The sequence below is a fragment of the Dermacentor silvarum genome, chromosome 7 (genome assembly GCF_013339745.2).
Source record: "Dermacentor silvarum isolate Dsil-2018 chromosome 7, BIME_Dsil_1.4, whole genome shotgun sequence".
Taxonomy (NCBI): Eukaryota; Metazoa; Arthropoda; class Arachnida; order Ixodida; family Ixodidae; genus Dermacentor; species Dermacentor silvarum.
This window is the reverse complement of record NC_051160.1, coordinates 178,263,020-178,278,426: the sequence shown is the minus strand read 5'-3', so window position 1 is coordinate 178,278,426 and position 15,407 is coordinate 178,263,020. Positions and strand designations below refer to the sequence as shown.

Sequence of the window (15,407 nt, the reverse complement as noted above, 5' to 3'; positions counted from 1 at the left end):
CCCATACATTTCGTCGGACACTTCAAAAATTAATATCTGGAAACTGGTTCAGTCCTGAGAATTCGTTCCAAGTGGATACGCCTTGCGAACTCAGCGGCTATAATCCATAGATTGAAAGATGTGCCGTAAAATCATTAATGAAAAAGTTCACTAGCGTAAATACGTTAATTACTCAATTAGGCGTTTTGATTAAGGATTATAACTGTGCTATCTGCCACAGGCAATGTTTAAAAATTTGGTGCAGCTAAAATGAAACACCCTGTATATATATATATATATATATATATATATATATATATATAGTATAGTGTATATAGTATTGTGTATATGTGCGTAACTGTGTTTATATATTTATATGTGCACATGAATGTGTATAAGTGTATATATGTACATATAGTCCTTTTCTTTCTTTTTTCTTTTAAAGATAGCTGTGATGCCTGCACTGTATTATTCGTCACTGTGTTTTTTTTTTGTTATGTGACCTTAATTACCACTGTTTTGCATTTGTATTATTTACCCCCCCCCCCCCCCCCACTGTAACGCTCGCTGAGCGAATGTGGGAATGTATAATAAACAAATAAGTATAATAAATAAATAGGCTTCCATAACTACGTGCTGGAGTATATGACTTTGTAACTAGTAGTAATTGAGAAAGTTTTCTGTGTCTATTCAGTAGTACATATTTGTGAACATCTTGTTTATATACCTTTTATATGCTTATATAGTGTTTTATATGTAATAGCGCATAGTGAGTGTGTGTATTTATGTAATGTAACTGTCATCAATACCATGTCATGCATTAGCTGTCTGCCTAGTAAGAAGGGGCTCGAATCCTAGTCCAGTGAACATGCACTAACTTTTTGGTTGGGCCGCCTCAAATTTTTGTAATGAAAAAATTGAATAAAATTTTAGGTTACCTTTCAACAACGAACGCTTTCTTTAATTGCACGTAATGTCTGTGAGGTACACACAACGCTACAAAATTAGGGCTCAGCCTACAGCAAAAACTTATCTTGATTTACATATACAGGCACAACTATGTGCTGATGGCATTCTGCTCCTTCGTGCCCATGAATATGCCAGTCATGAGTATGAGGCCACTCACCTTCCAGCCCAGACGGTCAGCCATCTCCTGACAGCCACTGTCACATGTGCCCAAGAGTGCCACGTCTCTGCATCAACAAGTGCTGTGTCACCATCGAGTCCATCACTTAACTGGTTGCACGGAGGATCAAGTGAATGTTCTGGAGCTATCACATGATGTCTGTGTTGCAGTGCGTCCACACATTATGCTGTCTCCTGTGGGAACCAACTGTCATTTGAGCCCTGACCTTTTGCAGCAGACTTGCACTGTTCTGGGACCACATGCAGTGTTTTCTGGCCCCATTACCTGTATTTGGACAGGCGCTTACAGCAAATCTGTACTACAACTAGACGTGCAGAATACGCTAGACTGAGCCAGTGTACTTCAGTGTAACACTGCACGTGATCGTCAGAGCTAGTTGTAAAGTGCAGGTAACAAACAATTCACTAGCAGTAATTACAACACACAGCACTGACTTCCAACACAGCTTGTTCAGAAAAAGACACTAAACACAAGAGAGCATTCTCACACACACTGCACCATTGTGCATGCTAAATAACGGTATCACATGGAGAGAAGCTTTGTGGCAAACTTTTCAGTTAAAGCAGTTGGAATAATTTAAGGTATAAGGCCAACTGCTGCAATGGGCTGAATCCAACCTTTGCGCATTCCTTGAGCAGTATAGTCACCTATCCTGCCACTGAGGCAGTCATCAACGTGCTCAGCCCAGCAGTTGCCATGTGTAAGAGTTGCCAGATAAATGTTTTTCATAGAATCGCCAAATATAGACTTGTGCTGCTTTTGGCATTCTGTCTCAGGCAAGTAAACCTTCTTAGCATGCAAACCTTAAATGAGGACGTCCGTTCTAGAGACTAAAATCTGTCGATAAATCTATAAATGATGAATTATCCACCTGCAACTTTGGGTGTCCTTCAGGGATCAGTTCTTGGTCTGCTTCTCTTTTTAATTTACATTAATGATTTACCCCTACACATATCTTCCTAGATGTGGATATTAGCCAATGACTGCGTGATTTACCACCGAGTTACTAATTGAAGAAAGCACCTTATAACAATCTTAACAACGGGTGTGAACGTTGGCTGATGACTGTTAATCCCAACAAATGTAAACAGATATCTTTTACCCGCCACCGTAACCCTTTCTTGTCCTCTTATAAAAAATCTAGAGCCCTTCCATTACCGTGAAGATAGAAGCCAGCGAAGCTGTGACTACGGTGGGTCTGCTATAGTGACTATTGCTACAGTGAATTTATATATTATCGTTATTGATTATATTGAGCGTCTTTGGCATGTCCGTCAAAGAGCAAGGTCACAGGCGTCTTGTTTTTGCATGGCATGATGGCCAAGTAGTGAATTTGCTGTGCCAGGTCCGCCCCATTATCATAGACTAGCGTCATAGCTGCGGCACACTGCACGGCATTGTCATGATCCTGACGTCAGATCCTAGAAGACGTGGTTAAACGAGCGTCAGTCCCATAGCGAGTCCAAAGGACTTGCTAGCGTATAACGGCGTTAGCGCTATCTCTACGTCACGAGACAAAGGGGCACAACGATTGGTGGGACGGGCCCCCGCCGAGTATCGCGACACTTGTGAAAGAGGCATCGGTGGTGTCGAGGGGTATAGAAATGGGCCATCCATCATCTATTTTGACACCTGTACTAAGGCACGACTGGCAAAAAACCGTCGCGCACATGGATCCGAAAATTGTCGATCTACTTCCGGTCTACCTATCTACTTCCGTTACCGGACGCGATCTCCTGGAACCTAGCATATAACAGCTTTGCTGTAATAGTAAACGGTCGCATAGAATGAGTAGAATCAGTCGAGTACTTGGGCGTCACACTTTCTCATGATCTCACTTGGGGCACGCATATTTGCAACATACTTTAATCAGCTAACAGAACTTTTGGCTTCATGAGACGACACTTGCGTGACGCCCCACAGAACGTAAAACTTCTAGCTTTCAAATCCCTAATCAGACCGAAAGTTGAATATGCATCACCCATCTGGAACCCATATCAAATCCATCTCGCTAATGCACTCAAGTCCTTTCAAAACTCTGTGGTCAGATACATCCATTCATCGTACTCATATGACGTAAGCATATCATCTTTAGGAGCAAAATTTGATCTACAGCTTTTGCACACTGCATTCTACAGCCAATGTTTGCCTCTTTCATAAGTTCTTTTACAGTTCCCTAAATCATGAGCCATATGTAACACCACCCCCACGCATATTGCTACGAACTGGACAGCCACTATAGGTCTTATGGCCCCGCACCCATACTACTTTTTCTTAGTCTTTTATTTCTGCACAGCATCAGATTGGACTGCCCTTCCCCACCACTTCGCTGTAATCACTCTCCTGACATCAATCAATCAATCAATCAATCAATTTTTATTATTTCACAAAATGCTTTACAGATGACATTTGCAGAAGGAGGTCCCATAGTAAAAACTTAACAGGGCCCTCCTGTTCATGGTTACCATGAAAGTCACAATGGCAGGAACAGTAGCTGAATCAGTACAATTACAAAAATTATAAATCGCTAAAAACTAATCGTTCTTTCATACATAACTTTTATTGTTTTTTTTTTCTTTCTTTGTTTTTATGCACTTACGAAATGTAGCTTTTATGTTCCACTTTTCTAAAAAGTTGTGTTTCTGTTATTTATGTTAAAACTGTAACCACCCTTATGTAATACCCCTAGCAAAGGAGTATTAAGGAAATAAAAGTCTTTAAGAAAATAAAATGCAACTAAAAAAAGGTTTTTTTTACAATTGTATTTTTGAAATCTACAGAGACACTTGCGTATAAACAGGGTGTTCATTGTTAAGTTTTAGGGAATCCTTAGAAATCGCCTGGGGCAGGTAGCATAATTCTAATGATTGAGCTGGGTTACTCGATGAGGCAGACATTAGTAGCACAAGAAATCGAAACACATATTCAACTAATTAACAAAAATGAACTAATCAACTTCTTAGTTAATTAGTTTATGACACATTGCAATTTATGAATTGTAGCCAGTGAGCTTGTCAGGCGTATCCACTTGGAATAAATTTCCAGAATGACACCAGTTTGGAGATATGCGTCATCAAACTCGCCATAAAAATGCACATTTGTACCAAAATGCTGTTTTATAGACTGAAGCACAAAAGTAACTGTATTTCATCCCACACTTTGGGAAATAATATTGTCATCCTTGAAATTCATCTCAAGTGGATGCGTCTTGCAAGCTCACTGGCTACAATTCATAAATTGCAATAGCCGTAAAGTAATTAACTAAGAAGTTCATTAGTCAATTCTTGTTAATTAGTTTAATATGTGTTTCTATTTCTTGTGCTACTAATGTCCACCTCTTCAAATAACCCAGCTCAACAATAAGAATTATGCTACCTGCCACAGGCAATTTTTTAAAATTCCTTAAAGGTTAATTTTGAACACTCAGTATATATTGCAATATGTGTCGGTATACCTAATTGTGCAAGGCCCTGGACCCTCAGATGACAGAAGAGGTCAAAGTTGGTCATCTTTTAAAAGGGATCGCCGAGGACGTGTACCAGTTTGGAAGAGACAGTCTGGACTCCGTCAGTGATGTCATTCAGCACTGCCGCACGTTTGAAGCCTTGAGAGCGTATCACACCGATGTTCGGCCACCTGGCCAACATAACTAACGTCGCCAGTGTTGACGTGGTCCCAGCTTCATCCAACCTTGCGTCAGACATTCGGTAAGTGGTGCGCGAAGAGCTTGACTGACGTGAGGAGGCTTCCCTCTCGACTCCGCGGGTTCGAGAGCCCTTTTCTCACTGCGACTTCTGTGAGACGTCTATCACCGCCGCCTCCGTAGACACCTACAACTTCGCTCCTCGTTCAAGACCGTCAAACCCTACTATGAACGCGCATTCCAGTTATCAGTTCCACGGCGGTTACTCACCCAGACCACCTGCAGTTTCTCAAGAGTGGGACGGCCGTGCCAGTTATCCTACTACTGACAATTTCAGTGCGTCCCGTGAGCGTCCCATCTGCTTCCAATGCGGTATTCGCGGACACGTTTGTCCTCATCGCCGTCGCACGTCACCACCAACGTATGAGTGACCGCGCACTTTTTATCGGCGTAGCAATCGGCACGGTGACGGGACATGCTGACTTTCCGACTTCGATGGCAGGACAAACCACCAGGCGAATTACCGTAGCAACTCACCAGCTTCTGTGCAGAGCTTGACGCCACCGACTTCACGCCAGCGCAGGTCTCCATCTCCGTGACGACGTCTCACGTCACCGCCGCCGGGACACTAGGCGGCGCGACCAATGGAGGTGAGGTCGCCAGTCATCATCAGCTACACGCCCCTATGCCTCCGCCAGTCACCATGTGTCATAACAAGATTCGTGTTTTAGTGGACAAAGTTGCTACATTGGCCTTAGTGGACACAGGAGCGAGTGTCTCCGTTATCAGCCTGGATTTCAAAACCCGACTAGGCCGTAAAGTGATGTTTCCCTGGGATAAGGTTAATGCATTTCGTGCTGTGAGTGGAGAATTGCTCCGACCTATTGGAGTGTGCACCCCGAACGTTTATTTCTCTGATAACGTGTATCAAGCCGAATTTGCAGTGCTTGCTCAATCCACTCACGACGTAATTCTTGGCCTCGATTTCCTACAACAATGCGGTGCCACTGTTGACTGCGGTACTGGCGAGCTTTTCCTCTCTCCTGTTGCCGACCAATCTGCTACCCGTTCACGCACTCTCGCCGTCATTGAAGATGCTGTCCTACCAGCACTTTCCTTATCCTGAGTTCGAGTTGCTGCTTGCGGTGTCGACGCCGATACATTTGATGCAATTGTTGAGCCTGTGCCTTCAATAGTTCTGAAGAAAAGTGTGCTCGTACCTCGATGCGTCCTCTCTGTGGTCTGCGGAATAACTACATTGTGGGTGTCAAATTTAGCCTCCCAGTCAGTTGTGCTACCCAGGGGTATGCGACTTGCCTCTATTGAAGTGGATACCAGCCTCCACATAGGCGCTTTAACTGATGACACGTCACACGAATCCCGAGAGCACGGCGCTGGCCCCGGTGTCTCTGAAGACTCGTTGCCTTTTCTAAAAATGATAAACAAGTCACTGTCTTCAGAGAAGCGTCAAGCCCTGGTCAGCGTCCTTAGCAAGCATGCGTCATTATTTGATTTTGAGCAGAACGCTAGCATAGTTCGCGTTCCAGCTACACGGGCTCGCCACAGGATCGACACGCGTTCCGCGCATCCCATACCGCGTGTCCGCGTCAGAGCGCAAGATCATCGCTGAACAGGTCGACGACATGCTAGCCAAGGGCATCATCCAAGAATCCTCTAGCCCATGGGCTGTGCCGGTCATCCTCGTGAAAAAGAAGGATGGGTCCTGGAGGTTTTGTGTCGACTACTGGCGTCTCAATACTGTGACGAAAAAGGATGTGTATCCACTTCCCCGGACCGATGACGTTATCGACTGCCTTCATTCCGCGTCCTACTTTTCATCTGTGGACCTCCGATCAGGCTACTGGCAGATACCCATGCATTAAGCTGACAAAGAGAAAACCGCTTTTGTGACCCCAGACGGCTTGTTTGAATTCAACGTCATGCCGTTTGGTTTGTGCAACGCGCCTGCAACATTGAAAGGTTTATGGACACGGTACTGCACAGCCTGAAATGGGAGATTTGTTTTTGTTATCCTGACAACATCGTCATTTTTGGCCGTACTTTTGCAGAGCACAACGATTGACTGGACATTGTTCTGATGTGCCTTGAACAAGCTGTCCTTACACTCAATTCAAAGAAATGTCACTTTGGCCAACGAGAGGCGCTAGTACTTGGACATCTAGTGGACAAGCACGGGGTGCGACCAGACCCACAGAAGGTCGCTGCAGTTAGCGGCTTTAAACAACCGCAGTCACAACGCGAGCTGAGGAGCTTCTTGGGTCTTTGCTCGAACTTCCGACGTTTTGTGCCCACCTTTGCCGATACTGCCTACCCCCTGACTTCATTGCTGCGCAAGGATAACCCTTTCATCTGGACAGCAGATTGCGATTCCTCGTTTCGTCAACTGAAGTTCCTGCTCTCTTCCGGACCCATACTTCGTCATTTTGACCCCTCTGCCACAACAGAATTGCACACCGACGCAAGTGGAATCGGCCTCCGTGCCGTCCTCGTGCAGCGCTTTGGTGACGCCGAGCATGCCATTGCATACGCCAGCCGTTCGTTGAGCAAGGCCGAACAAAATTACACCGTCACTGAGCAAGAGTGTCTCGCTGTCGTCTTTGCAGTCCAGAAGTTCCGGCCATATCTCTACGGGCGCCGCTTCACAGTCGTTACTGACCACCATTCGCTATGTTGGTTGGTTGGTCTCCGCGACCCATCTGGCCGCCTTGCTCGATGGGCGCTACGTTAACAGGAATTTGACTTTGCAGTCCGTTACAAGAGTGGCCGACATCATGCGGACGCCGATTGTCTTTCGAGGCTCCCTCTAACAACAAGTGCATGCGACGCCGACAATTTCGATGAGTTTCTGACCGCCATTGACGACATTCTTTTTCCTGACCTGGCCACCTTCCGGGAAGAGCAGCGTCACGACCGCAGCCTGGATGGCCTCTTCGCCTCAGCTGCTCAGCCGACAGGTAACAACGGCTTTGTCATCCAAGATGGCCTGCTCTACAAGAAGAATTAAGCGACTGATGGTGCCCGCCTCCTCTTAGTGGTCCCTAAATATTTGAGAACTCACGTGCTCCGTGCTATGCACGATGACTCGACCGCTGGGCACCTGGGTTTCACCAGAACATACAACCGCATTCAGGGCCGATTCTACTGGACCAGTATGCGACGGGATATAGAGAAGTATGTGGCCAGTTGTAAGAAGTGCCAGCAATTCAAGCGCCCTAACACTGCTCCGGTCGGACTCCTTCATCCGGTAGCGCCACCATCATCTCCTTTCGAAATGGTTGGAGTGGATCTTCTCGGCCCACTACCGCGCTCAACAAACGACAACCGTTGGATAATAGTCTGCGTCGACCATCTGACACGTTATGCTGAAACCGCAACGATGCCAACGGCCACGGCTCTTGATGTTTCGAGCTTCCTCCTCTCCTCCGTTATACTGCGTCATGGACCCCCTCGTGTTATTGTGAGCGATCGCGGTCGCCAGTTCGTGGCCGACGTAGCTGAAGAGCTGTTGCGTCTCTGTGCTTGCCAGTTTCGCCACGCGACCCCGTATCACCCACAGACAAATGGCCTCGTCGAGCGCACTAACAGAACGTTGACCAACATGCTTTCGATGTACGTGGATTCCAGGCACAAAAATTGGGATGCCATCTTGCCTTTTATCACATACGCCTACAACACCGCAAAGCATGAAACTACAGGCTACAGCCCTTTCTATCTTCTTTATGTTAGACCACCCCGCAATTTCCTTGACACCATTCTACCTTTCATTCCTCATGCGGACTCTTCTATTGCCCAGACTCTCTGCCGCGCTGAGGAAGCATGCCGCATAGCTCAGCTCCGTACGTTGGCATCCCAGGACCACTCCAAGATCTGCTACGATTCACAACATAAGAATGTGTCATACGACAAAGGGAACATTGTATGGCTTTGGACACCACTTCACAAGCGCGGCCCTTTCTGGAAGTTTCTGGCTCGTTACACCGGGTCTTTCGTCATCACCGATCGTCACAGTGATGTAACCTACTCGATTGCTCGTCTCGTGTCCAATGGCTACCGGTCTAAGAAGACGCAGCTTGTTCACGTCGCTCGCCTGAAACGCTGTCATCCACGTGACTCCGAGTGGACGTAACAGTTACTCACCCAGCGGGCTTCGTCTGTGAAGGGAGGAGTGTTACGCTAAAGCTACGGCAAGGACGGAAGAAGAGGAGAACGAAGTGCGCTTGTCTTTGTAGCAGCTCGGTGTCGGCGCGGCCCCTTTTCATTAATTCATCTGTTAAATAATAAATAAGTTTAAACCGTGCAAGTTGTCGTCTTAAGCAGCTGTTGGGAGGACGGGATAAGCCAGTGAGCCGGTCGATACTTGTGCGGCAGTCTGTATCTGCGCATTGAAGGGAGGCAAGGTCTCCTGATGACAGAATGTCTACCGAGGTCACCAACCATACCAGGGCCATTGTTGTGGTCGGTTGGCTGGGTGATGCCAAACGGATGGAAGGTGAGCCATGGGCATTTGGTGACAGCGGGCAGCGAGATAAAGCGTCAGCATCTGGGTGTTGCCTGCCAGACCTATATGTGACAGTGTAGTCGTACTCCTGCAAACGCAGCGCCCAACGGCCGAGACGTCCGGACAAATTACTCAAGGAGGACAACCAACACAGGGCATGATGGTCAGCCACAATTGTGAATGGGCGGCCATATAAATAGGGGCGAAACTTTTGTACGGACCATACGATGGCAAGGCATTCTTGTTCAGTGATAGTATAGTTTCGCTCAGCAGGAGAAAGAGTACGACTCGCGTAGGCCACGACTTGCTCTTCAGACGTGTCGTTCCACTGCAGCAGGACAGCGCCGATTCCATGCCCACTTGCCTCAGTGTGTAGGATAGTAGAGGCTGTGGCATCAAAGTGACGAAGCACTGGTCCTGACGTGAGGCATCGCTTGAGGGTTTGAAAGGCGGCTTCACATTCATCCGTCCAGGTTATCGTGGTCGGTGTGGTCGCGGTCAGAAGTTTATGAAGAGGAGCTGCGATAATGGCAAAGCCACGGACAAAGCGGCAGAAGTATGACGTTAAGCCGAGAAAGCTGCGAAAGTCTTTAGGTGTGGTTAGTTTTGGGAAATGCTGTACAGCAGCGACCTTGTCGGGATCTGGCTCAATGCTGTGTTTGCTGACCACGTGACCTAACAATTTGATGCTGCAGCTCGCAAATTTACACTTCTTAGTGTAGCAGCTGGAGTGCTAGTGTAGTAAGTGCTAGCAGCTAGTGTAGCCTTGGCTAGACACATGAGAACATCGTCTAAACGTTAGAGGTGCTTGGAGAGGCTGGAGGAAAAGATGACAATGTCGTCCAGGTAACACAGGCAGGTTTTCGATTTGAGGCGGCGCAGTACGGTATCGATCATTCGTTCAAATGTGGCTGGCGCATTGCACAGACCAAAAGGCATTACATTGAATTCGTAAAGGCCATCAGGTGTTGCAAACGCCATCTTCTCTTTGTCGGGCTCATGCATCGGGATCTGCCAATATTCAGAACGCAGTCGAGGCTCGAAAAGTAGGCAGCACCTTGTAAGGTATCCCAATCATCGTCAATACGGGGGGGGGGGCATAGGATACACATCCTTACGGGGAATTTTGTTTTATGCCCTATAATCGATGCAAAAGCGAACCGAACCGTTCTTTTTTTAAAACTAGGACAACAGGAGACGACCAAGGTCTTGCTGAAGGACTTACAATGTTCTGCGCAAGCATGTCGTTGACTTGGTCTTCTATAACCTTGCGTTCAGCAGATGATACACGGTAAGGGTGGTGATGAATGACGCGGGATTCGTCTGTTTCGCTGCAATGAGTGACCACGGTTGTTTGACCCAAGCCATCTGAACACATGTCAAAGCAAATTTAGTGTTTCCTTAAGATGGTCAGCAGGGCATCAGTCTGGGTTGGGCTGAGATCTCAACTCACAGTGGCCCTGAGAGCACTGGGTGAACCATCTGTGGTCGTACACTCGGCGAAGGACGAAACAGGCGAAGCAGTGACAACACATACTGGTGCTGGTGCGTCGATAAGGATGGCAACAGTGGACCCCTCCGGCAGCAGAAGTGGCTCTGATGTCATGTTGTAGGCGGTCAGACTGGCGCAGCCGCATGAGAAACGCACTAGACAAGAAGCGATGGCAATTTCCCGGAAAATGCAGCGCTGAGAAAGGGAAACCACTGTGTCTCCGTCAATATTTTCGCTTGATCTAACGGTAAGAATGCGGGCTTGGCCGGGTGGAAGAACAAAACCTGCCGCTGTGACAAGGTGGAGCGGCGAGGAATCGGCAGTGTCAGAGAGCTCGGTGTCCGTAATATGTATAAGTGGTTGTCCGCATGAAATGACAGCAGATGCAGCTGACAAGAAATCCCAGCCTAAAATGATTGGATGAGCGCACGACGAAAGCACAGTAAGCTGTATATGATGGCGAATTCCGTCGATGAGGACACGAGCAGTACACTGTCCGGTAGGGTAAATCGAACCTTCATTGGCACCACATAAGACCGGGCCAACATACGGAGTTTGCACTTCTTGTAGACAGAAGCATAGTTCGTGATGAATAACAGAGATGGCGGCACCAGTGTCTATAAGAGCGTCGACGGAAGCACCTTCCACACAAACAGCGAGTAAATTAGTCGTGCGAGCAGGAGAAATTGGGACAGTTCGCGAACAAGCAGTTTCTCCTCCAAAAAGCAGTTTCTCCTCCAAAAACTGTGGCGAGCGGGCGCGTCTGCACCGCGAGCTCTGCTATTTCCCGGCTTTCTTCCTAGAAACGTGTTACTAGGCCAATGCTTCTATCACGAGTGGGTGTATGAAGTGTTGCCAAACCCGTGGACAGCATCCCCGACCCAATCCCGCTGGACATTCTCAGGTGAGAGTTCTTGTTTTGCTGAACAACGCCAACCACGGCTAAGCCTACCAGGCTTAGCTGGAGTACGGTGCCACGCCTAGGCCTTGCGCTGAAGCTGCACGCGTAGGCTCCGTGTCGCAGCTGTCGAAAACCTCTCCCCGCCGCCGCGCCCGGTCGCCCACCGACATGGACTGCCTGGTGGAAGGTACCACCATCTCGAAAGATGAGACGATTCCTGGCAGTCGCCCGGGTACCGAGCCCAAGAGAAGCGTCGGAGGGAACTCCAAGCTAAGCTTAACCCGCGGGAAGGCAGTGCTAATGATGGCGCTGCGCAGAAACACCAACAACATCAAGTGAAACCGCGTCCGCCCCCGCTACGAAGACGCGCTCCACTACCAAGGATGCTGGCAGATGCCATCCACATTGTAGGATGGCCAAAAACACCAATAGACTTAACAAAGGTGCCGCCATGGCAACTATACGACTCCCTACTTAAGGCAGCTTCACTACCAGACCAGCCGCCCGCCTCCAGAGACAAAGTGAGAGTTCATCCCACGAACAATACTTTTACGCTAAGCGTTGCGGATTCCAAACGTGCACAGACCTACCTCAGCATCACGTCGATCCAACTTGACGGTCACAATATCGATTTTCACGTCTACGCACCACCACCTGACGATGCACTACGGGCATTATGTTCAACGCATTCGATAACTTCACCGATGAAGAGATCCTGCAGGACCTTCAAGCAAGCAATCCCGACCTGCCTATCGTCGGGGGAAGAAGAATGGGCAAGACGAGACACATTCTCATCGCACTCACCGGAGACTTCCTGCCCCGCTGGATTTTCTACCACGGAGTGCACATTCGCCTTTACCCTTTCTACAGTCGGGTGGAGGCATGTTAAAACTGCTGGAAAGTAGGGAATCGCCCCGATGTATGCCCCCTGCCCAAGCAAGACCACTGCACCCGCTGTGGCGACAACCACCCTCCCCCTATGACGGACACAAAGCCCAAATGCCAGGCACGTTGCATCGTGTGCAACGGAGCGCATAAAACCAACAGCTCGAACTGCAAATACCGCTTTATAAAGAAGAAGATAACTTCTACTAACACAACAAATCAAGTTCAGGGATCAACTACTGGGCCCTCTAACAACACCACGACTCGACGGAGCCCGGTCCGCCTGGGCAGTAGCAGCACCTCCCACAGCCGCTCAACCTCCCATAACCGGTCAACCTCTTCCCCACCGCTGCCCCGAGGGGGCGACGGAGGGACGCCGCAACGGCGAGCCAGCAGGTCCCGGTCCCGCACCCGGCGCTCAAAACGTCACTTGAGATCTCCCTCAACCCAAAGGACTCCCTCGTCTTCGAGGGCACCCACCACGAAGGAGTGGTCCCGGTCGTCCAGCAGAGCTCCACTCAATGAGGCGGCCTACCAACATCCTCCCAAGAAGGTGGCCTGGGAGCAAGGACTCCCGGCCTCCATCATGGCGTCGTCATCGGCCATTTCACAGGTGAGGGAACTGGCCAGGGAGAACTCTTCCCTTAAAGCTCAAATTTCTTCCCAATAGTCCCAGATTGCAAAATTAATGAACTACATTGAAACCCTCGAGACTAAAATTGACAGGGCACTCTCCACTATCCACCATACACAAACACCTCCAACACCTATGCAAACACGAGAAGTACACTCTTCCCCTGCAGCCAGCAATACTAACCACCATACACAAACACCTCCAACACCTATGCAAACACAAGAAGTACACTCTTCCCCTGCAGCCAGCAATACGGCGCCAGTGACGGAAACACCACCACAACCAGTACAGAACGACGGCAAGCGCAAGGCTGCCACATCCACTGCATCCCTTCATGCCGAAGCTGACATCACCACGGCAGTTACTGCGGCGGTGACTGCGGCCATATCAACACTAGCGACAAGATTAGAAGCCCAATTTGATGCACGCTTTAACGCGATGCAACAGGCCATTATACATACAAACAACTTGTTTGCCACACTCAAAAGCTTTACAGAGGCCACGCTAGCCGATTTCAGCGTGCAGCTGGCCAAGAAACGCACCTCATCAGCAAGCCGTGCAGCCACTTTAAAGCCGGCCTCCACATCAAAGACCACGTAATCCATTATGGCTCCCCGTCACTCCAAGTTAACAATTTGGCAGTGGAACTGCAGGGGGTACCGTAAGAAAAGGCGCCACCTGCAGCAAATTATCCAGCATATTCAGAATAATCCCCAGCAAAAAGATGATGTCCCTGACGTCATAGCTCTACAAGAAACGAACGGCCACGTGAAACTCCCTAGCTACAAGGAGTATAACCAATTAGGCACACACAACACGCCCAGTACGGCCATCCTCATACACAACAATCTGACGGCCATGCAGCACGAAATTGAAAACACCAGCATACAGCACACACTCATTGAAGTTCTACCGAAGAGAAGAGGACTCAAAACACTCTTCATATTAAACATATACAGCTCACCCAAAGAAAGGGGAGCAGACTTCCCACACATCTTTCGAAAAACATCTGCGCTGGCCAAAGATGCACAATTACTAATCATTGGAGATTTCAACTCTAAACACCGAGACTGGGGCTATCCCAAATGAGAACCAAAGGGCGTCCGGTTATGGGAAGCCATACAAGACTTAAAGGTAACCATTCTGAATGACGCGCAACAGCAGCCAACGTGGATCGGAAACAGCGTGTGCAAAGATACCTCACCAGACTTGACGCTGTGCAGAAACATACCTTGCGCTCGATGGGAAAACACGGGCCTCTCGGAGGGCAGTGATCACTGCATCCTCTCCACTACCATTGCAACATCCGCCAACAAAAGAACCAAAACCACTGCGCGAATCATGGAGTCGAACAATTTCCGACAAATGCGCAAAGAAGCGGCACCCGACACCATTTCGGACATAAAGAAATAGGTCGAGTCGCTAAAGCAGGACGTGACCACCGCGACGCGCGAAATGGAGGTCACTCAAGAGCAGCCGACGACAGATTCCCGCCTCCTCTCCACATGTGGGAAGCGCATGAAGGCCTCATGCGCAGGTGGCGGCGTCAACGGCACAACAAGAAGCTTCGCCGTCGCATCGCAAAACTCGAACGTGACATTGAAGCCCACAGCGCCACACTCAAACATCAGCAATGGGGCCAAATTTGCAACAGCCTGAATGGCCAGATGGGCTGTAAGAAAACGTGGCATCTGCTGCAGACACCTCATTGACCCCGGTAGTTGCAAGACGGCAGTACGCAAGCAATTCGAGCATATAATCCACCAATATCCGGGTACCGACGAAGAGCTGCTGGAGGAGCTCGCCAACCAGTACATCAATACCTCCCACCAGAATCAGAAGAGCAGCAGCGCTAATGCAACAACAGTACAACTGCCACAACACACTGGAATCCCCAGCCAAGAACTGGACGCCGACATCTCGGAGGCAGAGGTCGGCGCCGCGCTCCACAAGCTGCGTACAACATCGACGCCTGGCCCCGACGGTGTGACCAACAAGACGCTGCGAAACCTCGATTCAAAGTCGGTAGGGGCCATCACCAAGTACATGTACGCGTTTGTACTGCCACCGCTACCTATACCTCAGGTGTCTCTTCTTCTAGCGCTTCTGGCTTTTCCCTCTTCTCTAAATCCTCTGTCCTCTTCCAGTTAGGGTCTGGGTCAGCCGCCCTTCTCACCCCTGATACATTCCCCAAAATCAGGTCAAAC

At 48.7% G+C, this 15,407-nt stretch overlaps 1 protein-coding gene across 6 annotated transcripts in view; it reads right to left on the bottom strand.

Moving 5' to 3' along the window:
• The window catches only part of LOC119458726 (NAD-dependent protein deacetylase sirtuin-2), a 419,041-nt gene that overhangs the window by 118,170 nt on the left and 285,464 nt on the right, over positions 1-15,407 (bottom strand). For all 6 annotated transcript variants that reach the window (XM_049671396.1, XM_049671397.1, XM_049671400.1 and 3 more), the window contains one exon: positions 1,106-1,172. In XM_049671396.1, coding sequence (XP_049527353.1) covers positions 1,106-1,172 — 67 coding nt within the window. The remainder of the gene's footprint in view (positions 1-1,105; positions 1,173-15,407) is intronic.